The following is a 19,391-nucleotide window of genomic DNA, read 5'->3' on the forward strand; positions in this document are numbered from 1 at the left end:
TGAAAGAGAACAAAGTACCACAAGTTTAGCTAACATGCCTGCCTCCCTAAAGGTGATTTCAAGTGGGTACAGGGCTCTTCTTTTTCAAGATACTAATCCTTTTTTTATACAATGAATTATATAGTTGAAGTCCTTTTTCTATCTCACTGGTAATAAAAAGTATTTTTACCTTCCACTTTTCATCTACAATGCCACTGAGTGGCTTTTAACTCTAATTTGGAATGGAGTATAATATTCTGAGAGGCAGGAAAATATCACTTTAAATCATGAAGAATTAGATTAGATATTTCATTTCATCATAAGTAAAGATGAATATTTTACTAAGATTAGAGGAGAAAATGCATGATGCACAGAGAAGTTGTGTCCTCTCTGCCTTTCTGTCATTCACCATTGTTGCCAGAAATCATTTCTTTGACATGCTAAGAGCAGTTGTGATTGAATTTAGGAGAAATATGGATGATTGTTATCATTACTAAATGAAAAGGACTTCTCCTTCGATTCAATAGAAAATATGTAAAGAAAAACAAACAAAATGCTTGTCACATTTTGTACAGTCGACATAAGACAGATGATGGGATATTTCTCTGACTGAGGGCTGAGTAAATCACCTCATTTTCATTGTATCCACAGTGTTGACCAACGTGCTGCCAACCTGGCTTCCCACTTGTGATTTAAACACATGAGTCAGAATGACTTTGGAGGGTTGTGATACTCACGGATATATGGGGAGCTTATATGTGGGATTCTCATAGCTCTACAGCAACCCTGTCGTTCTTGTGACAGAGCCCGTTTGACTGGTTTTGGATTTATGATAGAAATAATTCAGAAGAGAGTAATAATTTTCCCTTGGCAATTACACTACCATTTGGTACTTTGTCCCTAACGGGAAAATGAATGCGCTGGGATCTATCCATGAGTTTAGTAGCTCAGTGTAAGGAACAAATCAAGGTCAGAATACAAATGCAGAATACGTGGTTGCCGAATTCTCATTCTGGTTCTCCAGCCCGAAAGCTCACCACATTTCTGTGGACCTTTAGAGTTTACAAAAATCGCTTCCATTTCTTGTATTTCAGCTTTCACAGCGACTCTGGGAAGTAAATACCATTGCTCTCATTTTGTAAAGAAGGAAACCAAGACCAGAAATGTTGCCTTTCTTGAGTTTGTTATTCAGCAAATATTTTTCAATTTTTTTTTTCAAGTAGTTCCATTCCCAACGTGGGGCTTGAACTCACGACCCTGAGATTGAGAGTCACATGCTCTACAGACTGAGCCAGCCAGACACCGCTTCAGCAAATATTTTTAAACATAGACAATAAGAAGGCTTTCTGATGCACACTGGGGATACAAACATATATAAGACTTAGCCCTTCTTTGGTTTTTTAAAACTATTTATTATGAGTAATTTCAAATATACCCAAAAGCCAGTAGAAGAGTGTATCCATTGCTCTGCATCAGCAATGATTAACTCGTGGTCAGTCTTATTTCACCCACATCTCCATCCAACCTTTCATATCATTTTGAAGTGAATTCCAGACATCATTTCATAAAATAATTTTCACTATATGTCTCTTTAAAAATGACATTATTAAACATGGTGTGACCTAAAATTAACATTTCCTCAATAATATCAAAATCCAGGAAGTGATTAAATTTCCAGTGGTCTCATAAGTGCCATTTTTTTTTTTACACTTTGTCTGAATTAGGAGTCAAATAATATTACTGCTCTGTGGTTAGTTGATGTATCTTTTCAATCTCTTTTAAACTATTGATTTTTCCCCTTCACCTTCAAAACAAAAGTTCTTTCCAATGGTGAGGAATGAGTTTGTTTGTCCTACATGATTCCCACTGTCTAGATTTTGCTGACTACATCCTCACTGTGTACTTTTTTATGTTCTTTTATCTTCTCTATTGCCTGTAAATTGGTAATCAAATCCAGAGCCTTGATCCATTACAGGTTCACCCTTTTAGCAAGTTTGCTTCACAGTTGACTCTATGAATGCATAAAAGAAATAGTCATCTTTTTATGACATTTGCAGCTATTACTCTTCAATGCCTAAATCTGTTGATTTACTAGAGGTTGCAAAATGGTGATTCACTGGTTTTTCTTCCATTCATAAACAAAATAGTTCTCTCAAGAGAAACTTGCTTTCACTTACTATTTGGTGACCCAGTGATACAGTTTTTAAAGAAAGGCAGGATAAATGCCTGAATGTTTCCCTGTACTTTTTAGTTTCAAAAATGCGCCAGTTTTCTAGCATGCTCCATAGTGACCAATTATTTTGTTTTGTTTCGTTTTTAGTTAAGTACCATTTTGTCCTATGGATTTGAGTATATTTGATAAGTTTAATTCCATGGTAGTTTTTCTTTTTATTGATACTCAAGGTGTTCTAACTTTGGCCAGGAGCTTCTTCAAGTTGATTGCAGAGCCCAGGTGTAATGGGTTGCTGTCACTTTGTACTTGTTAGATTCCCTTTATCACTTTTGGTGGCTCTTCTAAAACTTTCCCACCTGTGTCATTATTCTCTTCTGCATGGCTAGATTATACTCTCAAAAGTGTTTTTCTTTTCTTTTTTTAAAGGCATCCATTTGGGACTGAATCTTCCTGCTTAATTATTTACCTTTGTGTCCGTCTAAAATTCAGACCTTAGCTGTATGTTTAGAAAATTATGTACAGAATTAAAATGGCTGCATATATGTAATGATTCCTCTATGAATAGACTGGGAGTGAGATTGGCTTGGTTTTGTGAGTTCTCAACTCTTTGCCAGTATTCAACTCTTCATTCTTTCCTTCTTAGTCTGTGTATAGGACCCTCACACCACTTTCCATAGCCTCAACTTCTCCTTTCTTGTAAGACTTTGAGATGGAAAATATGTTCTGTAGTTTGAAATATTTCCTCTTACTTAAAGATCCTAATTGTATATGATTACCCCTCCCTTTCTTTTGTAGACCACATCCCAGTACTCTCTTGTTTTGCCTGCATCAACAATATCTCTGAAAGCAATGTGTTGTTGCAATGCATGCTCCTTATGGTAGATATATTGCCACTAACTGGTGTCAGGCTTTCCAGGCCAGAGTCTGGGCTGAGAGTGTTCTTGTCTTATGGAGATTAGACCAGGTACCAAAGGAACCCAGGGAATTGGGGGGCAGTGGCGAATAAAGTGGTTTTGCCAGAAGTGGCCCCAAATGACCAAAGTCTAAAAGCTATATCAACAATAAGTCCACTAAACTCTCCATTTCAAAGTCATAGCCATGGACCATACCACTCTCTCCTTCCCCATAGGTTCTGTTACATTATGTTTCCTTCATAAGGCCTCCAAAGATTACTCCCGCTAGATGTCCTCTATATTCTTCTTCTCATTTTTTTTTCCTTTTACTAGAAGACAGGAGAGGGAATACAAAATGACCTGCCAGGCCTTTTTGGTACAGTGATAAGAATATTGGTGAAGGAAGACTGGGTTCAAATACCAGCACCACCATTTATTTGCAATATGATACTGGAGAGGTGAGATAGCATTTTGAGCCTCAATTTTGATCTGTAAAATGGGGCTAGTGATATTGCTCAGTTCAGAAGATTGTAATGAGGATTTAATAACATAGTGCATATATATAGCACTTGGCACAGGGTCTGGGATACCAGGGAGCACTAAATCAGTGTTGGTTACCACAGTGACTGCCTACCATTTTTCCTTTTACCTAAACCAACTGCTGATTGATGAAGCCTGAGAACGTGAACTTAGATTTGCCAAGAATCACAATGTGTTATAACTTTTAGCATGATAGTTCCCAATTGGGTGTTCCATCCAAAGAAAATCATTCAGAGTATATAAAAGCATTGTGCACAAAGATGTTCATGGCTCTGTTAACTTAGGTATACCCCAAGCACTCAACAATAGTGAACTTTATTTATCTTTCCAACAGAATGTTGCTAGAACTAATCCAAAGGTAATTATGAAGAATTACTAATAATATGGCAAATTTTTATACGTAAAATATGTAAACTTTTATGTGTAGTATAATACAATCTATACAAAAAGCAAAACTTTTGATATAATGTCAGATAAGAGGATATATAACCAGGTATTTTTTTAAAGATTTTTTAAAGGTTTTTATTTGTTTAAGTAATCTCTGCACCCAATGTGGGGCTCACACTCACAACCCCAAGATCATGAGTCACATGCTCTTCTGACTAAGACAGCCAGGCACCCCCTAGTTCTTTTTAAGCAGTTTGGTTTCAGTGCTATTTTTCTATTTTCTAGTTTTCTATTATTCACACATTTCTCTAAGATAAGCAGCCAAATAGGAATTTAGAAACTCCATCGAATTATGGGTTTTTAGATTAATGATTTGATATCCTGATGTCAGTAACATCCTGTTGTATTTTTTAAATTCTTTTTACGCCTATGTGCCTATGGAGAACATTGAAAAGTTTCACTGCCCAGTGGCAGAATTCCATACCAAATTTAAGCATTGTATTTTCTGTGGAAATCATAACCTATGTGGATTATTTTCCTGGTGGTCTTTCAGGCTGTTTTCACTATTTAAATTCTGGAATAATTCTGCTGATTAACCCAGAGAGGAATGTGCATCTTCATGGTTTAAAATGTGTTCATTGCCTAAACAACTTTGCAGTCCCATACCATCAGATGCTGTTTTTGTTTGTTTGTTTTTGTTTTTGTTTTAGCAATTGAGGAACAATAAATAATGCGTAGATAAGCTTTTGGAATATTTTTTCTTCCTAATACCTGCATAAGATACTGTTTCTAAAACAAGTCTCATGTGAAGCCTACCCCCCAAAAAATCACTGTTTTCATGTCAGTAACTTCACTCACAAGGTATGTTTTTCTTATAAGCATAGTCTGTAGAGTGAGAGAGGGAGAGGGCCAGCTAGGAGATCGTATTTCACTCCCTTCTCATCTGGGAGGACCACATGGCATATTCGGGTTTCCTCTCTACAGCAGCTAGAGTCACCCTTTCAGGAGCATAAATCAGATCAAGCACTTGCAGGGGCTTTCTATCACCCACAGAAAAACAAGCTGAAGCCCTTATTTAAGGGCTTTCATGATCTAGCGCCACCAACCTCTGCAACCTCCTCGTACCTAGCCTACTCTTCCGTGGCTCACTCCACGCCAGCCACGAAAACCCCTTTTTGATTCTGCCCAATGTCCCCAGTTTATCCCTGGCTTAGGACTTTTGACCTTGCTGTTTCCCAGGAGGCCCGAATTCCTCCCCCACCGGATTTGCTCAGTCTAGTTTCTCGTGTCATGCAGGCAGGTGTCCTCACTGACATCTGGTCTAAGCCTCCTCTTTAAATCATTCCCCATAGTCCTCCGGTCCCTACTATCGCTCACTTGCCCTACCGAGCACCTGGGCTTTGATGATGTATTCCCTCATGTACTAGACTTAACGTGATGAGTGCTATGATAGTGACGTGTAAACAGATGTTAAAGGAAAGGAGACAGAAAGCATTTAACTCTAGCTCAAAGTGGTATTTAGGGAGGCAGTCTCACGTGGTAGAATCAGTGAGAGCTTTCTTGTCAGTCGTGGTTTTCAATTCCAGCTCTGTCACTTATTAGCCAAGTCAGCTTGGCAAGTTAATTATCTTCTTTAAACTGCAGCTTCTTTACCTAAAAAAAGGTGGGGGGTGCATAATAGCACTGATTCTGAAGTTTTTAAGGATAGTAAACTAAAGCAAACTTAGACCATCTTTCCATAACACCATACCATATGGTAAATCCTCAATATACGATAGCTTAAAATAAGTTGATAGGTTTCTTTTAAAAAATAGTTAACTTCACGCTATGTGCTATGGTGAGAGCTGTGAATTGTGTAAGACTGTTGAATCACAGACCTGTACCTCTGAAACAAATAATACATTATATGTCAAAAAAAGAAAAGAAAAAGAAGGTAGCCTGAGGGGAAGAGTGAAGAGTGAAGGGGGGGAAATCAGAGGGGGAGAGGAACCATGAGAGACTATGGACTCTGAGACACAAACTGGAGGGTTCTAGAGGGCAGGGGGGTGGGAGGGTGGGTCAGCCTGGTGATGGGTATTAAGGAGGGCACATTCTGCGTGGAGCACTGGGTGTCATACGCAAACAATGGATCATGGAATACTACATCAAAAACTAATGATGTGATGTATGGTGATTAACATAACATAATAAAAAAATTGTTAACTTCAGCCATAAAGCTAAGGATGTTTTCCTTTTCAGGTGAATAGCTAACATCTATTAACTCTTCCAATTAATAACCAAGCATTGACTCTGCTTTTTAGCATTACCAAGTATCCAGAGGATCCCTGTATTTAGATGATGGCTGATTTCTTCAGAAATTATACTTGGAAATAAAGAATCAAGTGTGTGTATAGAGAAGAAAGGCTGGTTGTGGTGGTGGTAGGGGGACTGCACAAGTTGCAAAAAACTATTTGTGGATGTTTTATTTTTAATCTTCAAATCTTTATTGAAGAAGGGACCCTAGAGATCATGTAGTTCATCCTTGTCCATTTACTGACTAGGAAAAAGATTTCCAAGCCCACCATCAATTTACTTTAGTACATGGTATAAAATAATGCTGTTGCTTCAAGGAGAGTAGGAAAGTAATTTGCTAATCAGAAAAAGAAAAAGAACGTAGATGTTTATACAATGCTTCTACTTTCTCTCTGGCTATAAAGCTATTTCATTTGGCTATAGACTAGCTTATTCAAAGCTCCTTAGCTAGATAGCAATGGCCTTCTTATCTTCTGTCGTGTATACCATTAATAAACAAGATGACTAAAAATACTATAAATAACACTCTAATAGACTTTTCCCATCCTGCTGGTATCTATTAACCCTAGAAAATGCTTAATTTAAAAAATACATATGTGTATATTAAAGTTTTAATATGCTTGTAAAGTGCTCCTATTTTGAAGAACAATGACATTATTGCCATAACTTAATTTAGTGTAAAAAAATATTTATTGAGTACCTGTTTTATACTGGATTCTGCAGTAGGCTATGGGGATACAAAGATAGGCAAAGCATGCTTCATTTCCTTAAAGAGCTAAGTCCAGTGAGTGAAAAAGATCATATTATATAAAATTATGATTAATATCATGATAATTATTACAAAGATTACTGTTATCAAGGTGTTCTGTGAGCCCAGAAAAGAAGTGCCTAAGTCAGTTTGGAAGAAGGCTTCCTGGAAGAGAAGGAACAGAAGAAGGAGGGGCTCTGAGAACTCTTTATTGTGCAACTTTTGGTGGTTCTAATTTCAGGGGCTACAAATAAGTAATTTCGTTTCCATCTCTGCAGACAACATTTCTCCAATGCCTGAATCATAGCTTTAGTTTCTCTATGACCTGACCAAATAGACTGTTGGTTGACAGAGATACCTTCCCTGTGTATTTCCCTTTTTAGTCTATGGTACTCTGAGGACTACTGGAGTTTCCCGTCTCCACCATAGGATCTTCCCACAAACAACACATAAAAGTCTTTAACAATGTATAACAAAAGATAATAGATAAAATAGTAAACTTTTAAATTAAGCATGTTAGCAATTGCTTTAAAAATCTGTACCTTAAAGGAGAGATATAGTGTCTCCTGGACATATTGTGAAATATGTAGTAGGTGATTTATTGGTTTTAAATGAATATTCCATTAGTGAAACCTGGAGTATGATGTTCTGAAGAGTCTGATTGTGCTTTTTTAATTTTTTTCCAAGTTTCAAGCACCCGGAAGCCAAATGCTTTTCAAGGAAATTCACATAAAATAGGCTATTTGTGTGCAAGCCACCCATCTCAGTAGATTCAAGAGTTAACTAACATTCACAGAATTTAGAGCAGTTTTTAAATAGCAGTTTTGGATCTTAGGTGAGAACAAAGCCAGCTAAGATCAGTGCATTTCAATATCAGCTAATATTGTCTGGTTTTAATCTTCTTATAAAAAATACTCTCTTGTATGCCTGAAGACATATTTCATTGCAAGCTCCAGTAAATTGAAGGAGACGAGGATATGTGTGTGTTTATGGAGGGGGAGTGGTGCCAATGGGCAATCTTTTATCTATTTCTTTAACCTTCCTCATTTGTTTCATTTCCCCCTTATCTTTTCTTTGATTCCTAAATTATTTCTTTTTTTTTTAAAAAAAGATTTATTTATTTATTTTAGAAAGAGAGTGAGCAAGTGGGGGGAGGGGCAGAAGCAGAGGGGGAGAGAGAACCTCAAGCAGACTCCCCACTGAGTTGGGAGCCCAATGCAGGGATTGGGATCCCACGACCCATGAGATCATGACCTGAACTGAAATCACGAGTTGGACGCTTAACTGACTGAGTCTCCCAGGTGTCCCCCCCTAAATTATTTCTTATGCCAACCTATACCCCATTAGTACAGAAGATAGATATCATCTACAACCTCTTTCTGAAATATTAATGAAGCACACTTAGCTGTACATGAAAAATTATTTAAATTTGCTAATTTTTCCCCTATTTTGTTAGCAACATTTCTCTGTGATGATGTAAATCTAGGGCAACTGCATTTTGGCATCGGGACCCTAAATGTGCTCCCTACTGGGCTGATTACTTGGAGCTAATGTAGTGTTCCATTCATTGGATTCCACACGCTTCCCCCATATTGATTGCATTATCAGTAGTAGTAATCACAGATATCATTACCAGCCAATTACACAAACACATATCTAAAGTAGGTAACTTATTCACCAACATTATCTCTTACAAGTCTTCATTTTGTAATGAAGCTGATCATCTTGACCAATTGAGTGTAGCTACATATTTTGATCTGGTAGGCTTAATGTGAGTGTATTGAATTATGTAGTAGGTAATTACTTACATGTTTGTAACAACACAAATGGGAGCAATTTGAATGTAATCTGTTTCTCGTTCTGTTTGAGGGCTGCATTAGAGAAGGTTAACTGCTTTAAAAAATAGACCCAAGCATGTGTTTCGATCAAACACAACAGAAGTGTTTTTCCTGCTTATGTAACAGAACTGGTGTGAGAACTAGTACATGGGCATGCAGTCATCCAGAGACCCAGGTGGGTTTCTGACATATTCAGTACAGAGTTCCAAAGTCACCCTGAAAGATTGACTTCAGGGAAAAAGAATATTGGGGAGCCAATGGGAGAGGTCTATGGGCTAACCCTGGCAGTGATGAGCATTCATGCTCTGTTGGGTAGTCACATGACCACACCTAACTACCAAAAAAGTGGGAATTATAATCTCTCCTAAGAAGTAGAGGAAAGCATGGATTTTTGGTGAGCAGTTAGCAATTTTTACCATAAATACTCAAAACAGAACTTGCTCTCTTTCCCTATTTAATGAATACTTTCCTTGGCTTGTCATTATTTGGAACTTCTGTCAGCTTACTTTTCTTTTCTTTCTTTTTTAAAGGTTTTATTTATTTGACAGAAAGAGAGAGAGCACAAGCAGGGGGAGCTGCAGGCAGAGGGAGAAGCAGGGAGCCCGATGCGGGACTCGATCCCAGGACCCTGGGATCATGGCCTGAGCCGAAGGCAGACGCTTAACTGACTGAGCCACCCAGGCGCCCTGCTTTTATTTTCTTTACACTCTGTCAGATATCTTCTAAAACCTATATCCAAGCCCTGCCTCTTAGACTTCCACATAGTAAACAACTGAAGAACGGAGAATAAAAAGATCACAAAGTATTTTTTCACATTTTTAAACAAATAAAGTATGACCGTAGTATTGTAATATTTGTTGCAGTTGAAATTGTAGACAGGTAGGTTAGGATAAAAGGCTTTGGGGGCTAAAAAAGAGGTCTTCTTTTTCAACCCTCTTACTTCATAGATAAGGAACGTGAGGCTTGGCAAGATGAATTTGTTTAATTCTATGGGAAGTATTAGTAGATTATTAGTAGATCCCAACTCTTTCTCAAATCCAAGTCTCTTCCATAACGTGATTAGTCATCTTATGTCATCACATTTCCTACAAAGCCTAAGCCATTGAATAATGACCATCTATTTACAGGAAAGAAGCAAAGCACAATACATTGTAACTGACGTAAGGCTAGTATGTTTAAATCTGCAATAAAATAGATCCCATACCTTTCTAGATTTGCCAAACTCACTTGAAGACCCATTATAAATTAGCTGCTCACTCGAGGGTTTTTGTTGTTGTTGTTGTTGTTTTTACTGCATTATTTTTCTTACTTCTTCAACAAAAGAATAATGGCTTCTAGATAAATCTTCTACAACTCTAAAATTATATAATCCATGGCATGTAGATTATAAATTTATGATCACCATGCCAAGTAATATTTAGAATTAAAAGTTCAAGGGAAACAAATGACAGAATTTGAAATATTGAAAGGTATGTTTCTTTTACGAGGGAAAGCCAAATCATTTTTTTATTAAAAAATTATATTGCCCTGTGCCTCAGTCAGTATGGCTCGGTCAGTTAAGTGTCTGCCTTAGGCTCAGGTCATGATCTCAGGGTCCTGGGATTGAGCTCTTGCTGGGGCTCCCTGCTCCGTGGGGAGTTCGCTTCTCCATCTCCCTCTGCTCTCCACTTGCACCCCGCATGCTCTCTCTCTCTCACTCAAATAAACAAAATCTTTTTTAAAAAAGTTTGCTACCCACTAAAAAGGCAATATAATATTTTTTTAAAATATTTACTTGTTAGAGAGAGAGAGAGAGTGCATGTGTGAGGTGGGGGGGGCAGAAGGAGAGGGGCAAGCGGACTTCCCCTGGAGCTGGGAGCCTGACTGGGGAGGGGGGAGCCAGGATCACAACCTGAGCCAAAGGTAGACGCTTAACCCACTGAGCCACTCAAGCAGCCCAGTGGGTAGCAAACTCTTAGAAGTAAGCGTAACTGTGTTATTGAGATGCTATGCTACCCTAGCCACAAAGATAAAATTTCTCATTTAATAGTCATTGCCCTAGCCTAATTTCATACTTTTTCTGCAAAGATGTTTAAAATGACAACAGTACAGGAAAAGTGGCACAAGTCTAGATGTAGTCTAAATCATACAAACTTCAAGAAATTTTGAAATTATGTGGAAATTTGGGGTGATTCTTGCCATTCGTATTTATAGCAGACATTAACTGTGACTGATGATTGATCTTATGCCATGAGTGAACCAAAATCATTCGAGTGACACACATCTGGGTTTTTTTAAAAGTTTAAAGAAAACTCAAACATCATCTTCAGACTTGGTTTTTCTTATGAACATCTAAACATGGCTGCAAGTTTACCGTAGAGTAATTTTTGCTTGTCACGGTGAGTAAGAATTAGATAATCTGGCAAACTTATTTTAGGTGAAAATGAGACAAGGCTTTGCTCCTTGCCTGTGCACCAAGCACAAATTAAAAGACCCGTCTAATTTTGTGATGTTACAAAAGAACAACAGTATGAAAGGTAGATAAAGGAGATAAGCAGGCTTTGGTTGCTTTCATATTCAGCTGGTCCCCGCATTAGAAGTCTGCATTCAGTTGATTATTCATGTAAAAAAAAAAAATCCAGCAAAACACATCGTGTCACGATGTGTATGCATCAGGGACATCGAGGCTAAGACAGACCATCTTTTAATGTACTGTGGATTGTCATTTATATTGCTTTGATTTGCAAGGATTTTATATGCAGTCTCCTGGAGAGTAGAGATAGACACTTCTTTTTGGATCCTTTTTTGGATATACCCTCTTTAAATATGGGCAACATGTGTTCAGATCATTTTAAAAAGCTACAGTTTCATATTCTCCAAAGAGTCTGACATTGGTCCCCAAGGTGACACAGCATCTATTTTGAAAGAAAAATAATAAATGGGAAGAGCCTGTTCTTTCAACTTTTTTGGAATTTGGAGTCTATTAAAATCTAACTGAGATTTTCATAGGTGTTATGGAAACCATTTCTTTTGAAAAATGTTCAAATTGTAATATGACATAGATACAGTCAAAACCTGTAAGTTGCCTCTTGAGTTTGATTGTTCTTTTGAAAACAATCTGTATTAAGTATTATTACACAGAACTACATGAAGAGCAAAGAGAATGCATCGAGAAACTGAAATTGCATTTTAGTAATCAATTATTTTCAGTTACATGTGACTTCGGAAGAGTTTCTCTGAAGAAAAATACCTAGAGTTGATTTTATTCAAATTCGGGAATTCTTTCCTTTTAAAAAAATATGCATTCTGATATTTTTGTGTATGTAAATTTTTAACTCTCTAACTCTGTATATATTAAGGCACATGGCATCCTAAGTAGGACTATATTTAAAAAGTGAGTAATTTTATTTTTATAGCACTGAGTATGGCTTCTTTATACTGTGATGAATCTTGCTTTCTGCCTTTTATTTGCATAAGTAAAATCTTCATTTTTGCATCATCATGTATATTTTCGGCATATCATTAACATTAACTTTTTTGACTGTGCAGAGCCGGCTATTTGCCTCAGCATATTCCCCTGGAGATTATCAGATACCTGTCTGAGGAGAAGGATTTTCTTCCTTGGCATGCTGCCAGCCGAGCTCTTTATCCCCTTGATAAATTACTGGACCGCATGGAGAAATACAATGTCTTCAATGTAAAAAGACATATTTTCTTCTTTCTTATTTTCAGATGATGAACTGTTTTCTCATTATCCACTTTATGCAACTGGTCCTGGGTTTTTGTGTTTCTTCTTCTAATTTGTATTATCATTTTTGTCCTGATTTTCTGTGCAACACTGATGACAATTACTTGAAGAAGAAATGTAGTAAGAGCTACTTTTCATTCTGGCCTAAAAGTGTCAATTAAGCTTAAATGCCTCAGAATTTAAGAACAAATATACATGGCAAATCCTTAAAGTTCAAACTTACTTTCCAAGTGTTAAAGGGCTCTGTGTTCACAAAGGACTTAACCTGGGTAGAGGGATCCCAAAGATCTTAACAGAATATAGACAGTTTCAGTAAAGATTCTTAGCCATTATTTTTATCCAAAAGGGCATAGCGAATTCAGTTCACTTCCTTAATTAACAAGGGTAAGATCAACATTGAGGCGAGAGCCCATTCATAATTGGGTCCAAGGGGATACAGGAGAGCAAACAATAGATAATCCAAATAGACACAAAGACATGACAAACATTCCAAAATGTTACCTGACCAGATTTCCCAAGCTGAAGTCTGGTAAGCCAACGCTGCACAGTGGACACCACCTAATCTAATTTAATAACCATTTTGAATAAGGTAAGGATTAAGTATAGCTAATGACCTTTTGATTCCTAAATTTCTTATTGCCAGTGAGGCTTTGCATATGACGCTGTGTCCCTGTGCCTTCTCTCCCATCTTTGAGCCCAGTTGGTTCCCTTCAGTTATCTTCGGAGTCTGCCCTGTGTTTTATAAAATCACCCTATGTCTTATGGCACACTGGCTCTGCTAATTAACCTCCACTAATCACTTGAGACTGGATTGCCATGGCATGAAATCTGTGTCTTAGCCCCCTCTACATTGTCTGATGGCCATCAGAGTTGCTTCTTGTTTCCTTATTCCAAGTCTGCACGCAAACACCTCCGTTTTGATATTTTCTTTAATTTAATTGATATTTTCTTTAATTGATAATTCTTTAATTGGAATAATCCTGGCTTGACTGTGCATTGTCATTGGCATGGTCTAATCCCTGAGAACAGACATGCAAAAAAAACGGATCGTTACAGTTCCGGTATAACTTTTCTCTGCTAGAGAAAGACTTCACTTCTCTTTTCTCCTTAACAGAGACACTGCAATGTTAAACTTCTGTAAAAGTAAAATACATTTCTATATATATTTGTACTTTGGAACAGTATTTTGTGTCAGCCACCTCAATTTCAGTAAAAGTTAAGAATTGCTTTTACTGTAATTTCAGTGCTTTCATTCCTTTGACAAAATTCAAGGACCATGTTAAAGTGAGGAAAGCGTATTTTACATTGCTGCTAATATTTAAATATATCATTAGCTCAATGGATTGTTGACTTTAAAATGCCATATTTTTTACTGAAGAGTGTTCTGTATGTGTCAGATTCAACAATGCTAGGCTAGTGGCTGGGCTTACATAACAGTTTTGCTTTAAATGTGCTCTGTTGATGTGAAATGCATAAATGTTAGGTGCTTATTTTCCATAAGCTATATCTACATACATTTGTATATATGTGTGCATGGCTGTCATTGTCACTGTTCCTCAGTGTCCTTGTTTTGCTACAAAAATTGTCATCTAAAATAGTGAATAGTGCAAATTATTTAATCATTCAATAGGAAGTAAAGAGTAGACTTCCCCCATTGCAATTTATTTTATCCTTATTTTCTATATTTGAAACACTGAGCCGGATGAAATTAGAGGATTTACCATGCCCATAATTTTACTGATATTTTAAAGTAGGTGCATTTCAAAAATATTTTAATCGTATTATGTAATTGTAATGATCAGCATGGAGAGGTTTGAAACTGACATCATCTTTATTTCCCCTAACCCCCATTTAGGAATATATTTTAAAGCAAGTTGCAGCTACGTACATCAAGCTTGGATGGCCAAAAAACAATTTTAATGGATCTCTTGTTCAAGCCTCCTACCAACATGAGTACTGTTTTATTTTCTTATTCACTTCTTTTCCCCCAGAGCAGTACAATAACATACGAGTAGTACCATTGAGACTTTGGAAGCATGAGATGATCTTTCATTCTGCATCTTTCATTTCCCTTTGCTGGGAGGCCTGCTGATGGGCAGCATAGTTTCCACTACCTGGTACTGAGAACAAAAGCATACCCTTGCCATGTTTCAATGTAAGATCTGCCATTATTGGTAAAGGGGAGATTTGAACCCAACCTCCTGCCCCCCCCCAACTGTATTACTGTTTCCAGAGAAGACTTGTAGTATGCTGAACTTCTCCTCTGCCTAACCATCTCTTCCTCAGCAAAATAGGATTTCTGTATCGGGAAATTATCTTTGTGCTGATTTTTTACTTATCTACTGCTTATGTAATGAGTGACCCTTCCTCCCCAGATATTAACACTGCTTTTTCACTGTTTTTCCTTTGGATGGTACCCAGAGAACTCCGGAGAGAAGTCATAATGCTGGCATGCAGTTTTGGCAACAAGCACTGTCACCAACAAGCATCAACACTTATTTCAGATTGGATTTCCAGCAACAGGAACAGGTAAATGGAACCAAATCCTGTATTTCTGGTATGATTTCATACTGCTCTCAGATTCTCAGTGGATGCATTGCATTTATCAATTGGAGGAAAACAAGACAAGAAAAAAACACTGCAAAACTGTGTTTCACGTTCATCGCTTATGAGGCAACAGCAGAAAAGCCACAAGGCACTTAACCTCTGGAGCATGTTGTGGAGTTTTAAACTATCTTAACCTAGGCCCTTATTCTTCATAAGGTGTCAGCTTATTTTGAATTTGGATGGCTTTGCTATTCCATGAGAATAAAATAATTTTATGTAGGCCTAAGGTTCTTTTAAATGTTGTGGTATTTATTCATAAAACAACTGTAAGCATATGGTATAAGTAAAGTAGTATAACATATGTTAATATTAAAAACCAAAACCCAAAAAGGTTATAGAAAAAAGCTACTCTTTAGTGACCCTTGACAGAGACCTTAAACTTGTGTCTTATCTTGGAATTTCACAATACAGGATTTTAATACATAATGTGATGTTAAAATCATTTAATAGAATTACTTTTGATAAAAATATTATACTAAATGTCACTTGTTAATGTTAATGAAAAGAATATTAAACATAAAAAAAATTGAAGATCATGATCTTTTCACCTAGTTTTTTAAACCTTTTTACGTATCTTTATATTTCCAAGGAGCTTTATGTTCCATTTCTTATTACACTTTGGGCAATTTATAATCACTCCTCCCCAGTCTTTGGCCCCTGTGTTAAGGAGGGTCCGATCAGAAAAGTGAGGAGCTGGAAGACAGTTTACTCAGAAGATGCTATTTTGCATGCCACCCTGGGCTTGCTTGTCCTGAGCTCAGTGGCTGGGATGACTCCCTGGGAACAGAGAAAGGGACTTGTTCTAGGTGAATGTAGAGAACCACCCGGAGTGTAACCTACTTAAGGTAACCGTTTCTGGTCTTATCCCGAGCTAAGAACGAAAATACTTTGCCACTATCGTCTCTCAGTTGATCCATCATGTACTCAAAGACAGTGATTAAATCTGTCACCAGTCTTCTCTAGAACTACAGCATTCTCCTTTATTAACTTTTACTAATGATTATCCTTTTTGCTAAGTCTTCTGAAAACTATTAAATTAAGCTTGGGAGATGTTATAACAAAAACTTTTCCTTTATTCCTACAACCTTCTTCAGTTCTACCACATGTACTTAGGTGATGAACACATAAAAATGTATCCAAAACCAATACATCCAAAATTGTATTAGGATACATAATCATAAATACATATGAGAAAAAAAGGTAAAATATACTATTTAAAGATCATGGTCTCTGCTGTTTTGTTTTTTATTTGATTAGTCTTTGTTTGTTTCATCATGCTACAGACACATGCATTTTCTCAGACCTGGCAGTTGCTTTTTATTTTTTATTTATTTATTTTTTTCAAAGATTTTATTTATTTATTTGAGAGAGAGAATGAGAGCCAGAGAGCACGAGAGGGAAGAGGGTCAGAGGGAGAAGCAGACTCCCTGCTGAACAGGGAGCCCGATGTGGGACTCGATCCCGGGACTCCAGGATCATGACCTGAGCCGAAGGCAGTTGCTTAACCAACTGAGCCACCCAGGCGCCCTGGCAGTTGCTTTTTAACCCATAAAAGTATAGCTATTGGGAAAATGCTATTTTTTTAAATAATTCATTTAGTTAACAAAATTTTACCGAGCAATTCTCAATACCAACTGGTGGCCAGAAAGCAGAGAGAAGAGGGAGAGCTCAAAATTAGTAGAGAGTACATCTCTATAAACAAATAGTTGTTCTTTGAAGCAAGAGCTGAGCACATGACAGTGTGAACAAGAAGGGAGGGACCACTTCTTTGGAGAAATCACATTCACCCTCATGAGGATGAGCAGGATCCTGTTGGTTACAATGGACAGGCGGGATGTAGGAGCAGGTGCATGCGTACCTAAGGGGGTTGGGGAGCGGATGGGGATGCCAAGCAGAAGGAAGGCACATGGATTGATGTTTTGTTTAACGAGTGTAGTAAATTTCGATTTGTAAATTTGAACAATCCATCACTTCCCCAATTCCCTTATACATGAAAGTTTATGTATGAGGTATCACTTCATTTCGGTTTTGATAACTGTCACTTACTTATGGCAAAATAACTAAATTTTGGTCTAATACTTGAAGGTTCTTTCATTCTTTCCTTCATCATTTGTATATTCTCTTCCTTTGCTTTCTTCTGTAACTGGAGAAGTAAACATGTTGAGTGGAACTAACTTTGTGTTTACTAAGATTTGCTCAGCCAGCCATATGACACATCCGTGCATATACAAGTGACCACCTGTGGTGAGGGTACAGGGTAGTCTCTGAGTTACCTGTGTGTGAGGATCAGGGATTTAACCTGTATTTTTTTCAGTGACAGCTTAATAATAAAACAATAGTGTGATCCTGTAGTTGATGCTGAGTTTAACCTTCTTAAATTGAGTCAATGAAGGGGAGGGTAAGGTTTCTTTTTAAATGTGCCTGAAGAAACACACTGGTCAGTTGCGTTTGTTTGTTTGTTTAACTCTTTCACACCTTAAAAATCATCCTTAAGAAAAGCCTCCCGGGGTAATGCAATAGGATACTTATAAAACGTTTTGGGAGATGCTGCATATGTATGCTAATAAATTTAAAGAACAAGCAGGGATTGTGAATCTGGGGTGCTCTGCTACTTTACAGCCCAATCTTGTTATGCTGGGGAGATAGGCCCAATCAGCGAGGTTGGATTTAGGAAGATAGAATGGATGTGAAAGTTGGTGTTGGGAAAGGTAATGGAACCAAAAAGTGTGTTGCAAAGCTAGAGATGCTAATAGCAGGGAGAGAAAAATTCAAAAATTACAGTGAATGATAAATTGAATGAGTCCAAATTCTGATCCCTGTTAATATATTCAAATGCTGCAGTGTGTTGAATTGTAATGGTGATGTCATGCCTCAAAACAGATGAGCTACATTCAGGTCTTGTCAGGCTGTGATTTGGGGACTGAGTTCAGCAGAATACCACATCTCAGAAAAAAGACAAATTGCCAAGCATTCAGTAGAGAACAATACAAATGATAAAAAGATCTCGAAAACACGAGCTGTGAGAGGAGGTTATGAGATCTGAAAATTTCACTCTAAAAAAAAGACATAGAGAAGATGATAGCCTTTTGCATGTATTAAAAAACAATAATAAAAGGGACAGAAATTGGTTTCTGTCACTGATTAGTACAAATAAACAAGAAATAATTGGCATAAGCTTCACTCAGTAAAATATAGGGATTATATTATTACTGTAGGTGAATTATTATTTGAAAATTTCTGTATTAAAACACTATTGAGATTCTACAATTAACTATACAGAGATCACAACATGGTAATATGGGGTTTTTTTAATAAGCAATTTAATCTGAAATTAAATGTGTGTCCATAATAACACAGCCTCTTAATTTTGTGAAAATGTATTATTTTTCAAATAATGTTAAAAGATACAATTTAAAGCTTTAAGCCAATACAGAACAAAAATTTTAAGTATTTAATTTTTAAAAAATATTCAATAGATACTGATATCCATTCCCTAAAAGATTAATTGATAACTGGTATCATTACTCTGCTTAGAAAATATCCTGAAACAGTGGAGTACCTTCTACATTATGGGATATCAAAAATGTATATTGAATCGAAATGTATTGGAAATCATTTTGAAAACGGAAAAATTTGGGCCCTTCCATACTAAAAATTATAAGCGGAGGAGCATCTCTGGAGCTTCCATACTAAAAATTATAAGCGGAGGAGCATCTCTGGAGCTTTGCGACATACGTAATACATAAACTTCACTACTCATGCAATTCATTATAATGTTACTGGTATTGTTGTCTTTAATGATGATCATAATGAAAGATATATTTATTTATTGAGCAGTTAGTACATTTCAACTGCTTTTTGTGCATGATCTCATCATTTTTATTTCATTTTTATAGAAGACAAATCCAAAACTCACAAAAGTTATATAACTTGCCAAGACTATATGACAACAGGCAGTGGATCTGGGATTCCTTTCCCAGACTGCCTGCCCTTCTAACCTGACCGCATGTGATGCTGTGGCGGTATGTCAGATTACCATATATCAGTAATATATGTTTGTTCAAAAATGATTTTAAAAAGAAGGAAGAATTAATTAAATTAATTTTTAATTTTTTAATTAAAAATTAAATCATTTTTAAAATGATTTAAAAAGAAGGTGATTTTAAAAAGGACACCCACCAGAACTTAAATACTCTCTGCAAAGAGT

At 36.8% G+C, this 19,391-nt stretch overlaps 1 protein-coding gene across 1 annotated transcript in view; it reads left to right on the forward strand.

Moving 5' to 3' along the window:
• The window catches only part of TRHDE (thyrotropin releasing hormone degrading enzyme), a 362,338-nt gene that overhangs the window by 317,811 nt on the left and 25,136 nt on the right, over positions 1–19,391 (forward strand). The window contains exons 13-15 of the mRNA XM_028091339.2: positions 12,379–12,526; positions 14,433–14,530; positions 14,999–15,106. Of these exons, the coding sequence (XP_027947140.1) occupies positions 12,379–12,526; positions 14,433–14,530; positions 14,999–15,106 (354 nt within the window). The remainder of the gene's footprint in view (positions 1–12,378; positions 12,527–14,432; positions 14,531–14,998; positions 15,107–19,391) is intronic.

This window comes from Eumetopias jubatus, unplaced genomic scaffold (genome assembly GCF_037043125.1).
Source record: "Eumetopias jubatus isolate StellerSeaLion01/CBP00866 unplaced genomic scaffold, mEumJub1_p1.0 scaffold_8, whole genome shotgun sequence".
In the NCBI taxonomy this organism is placed as follows: Eukaryota; Metazoa; Chordata; class Mammalia; order Carnivora; family Otariidae; genus Eumetopias; species Eumetopias jubatus.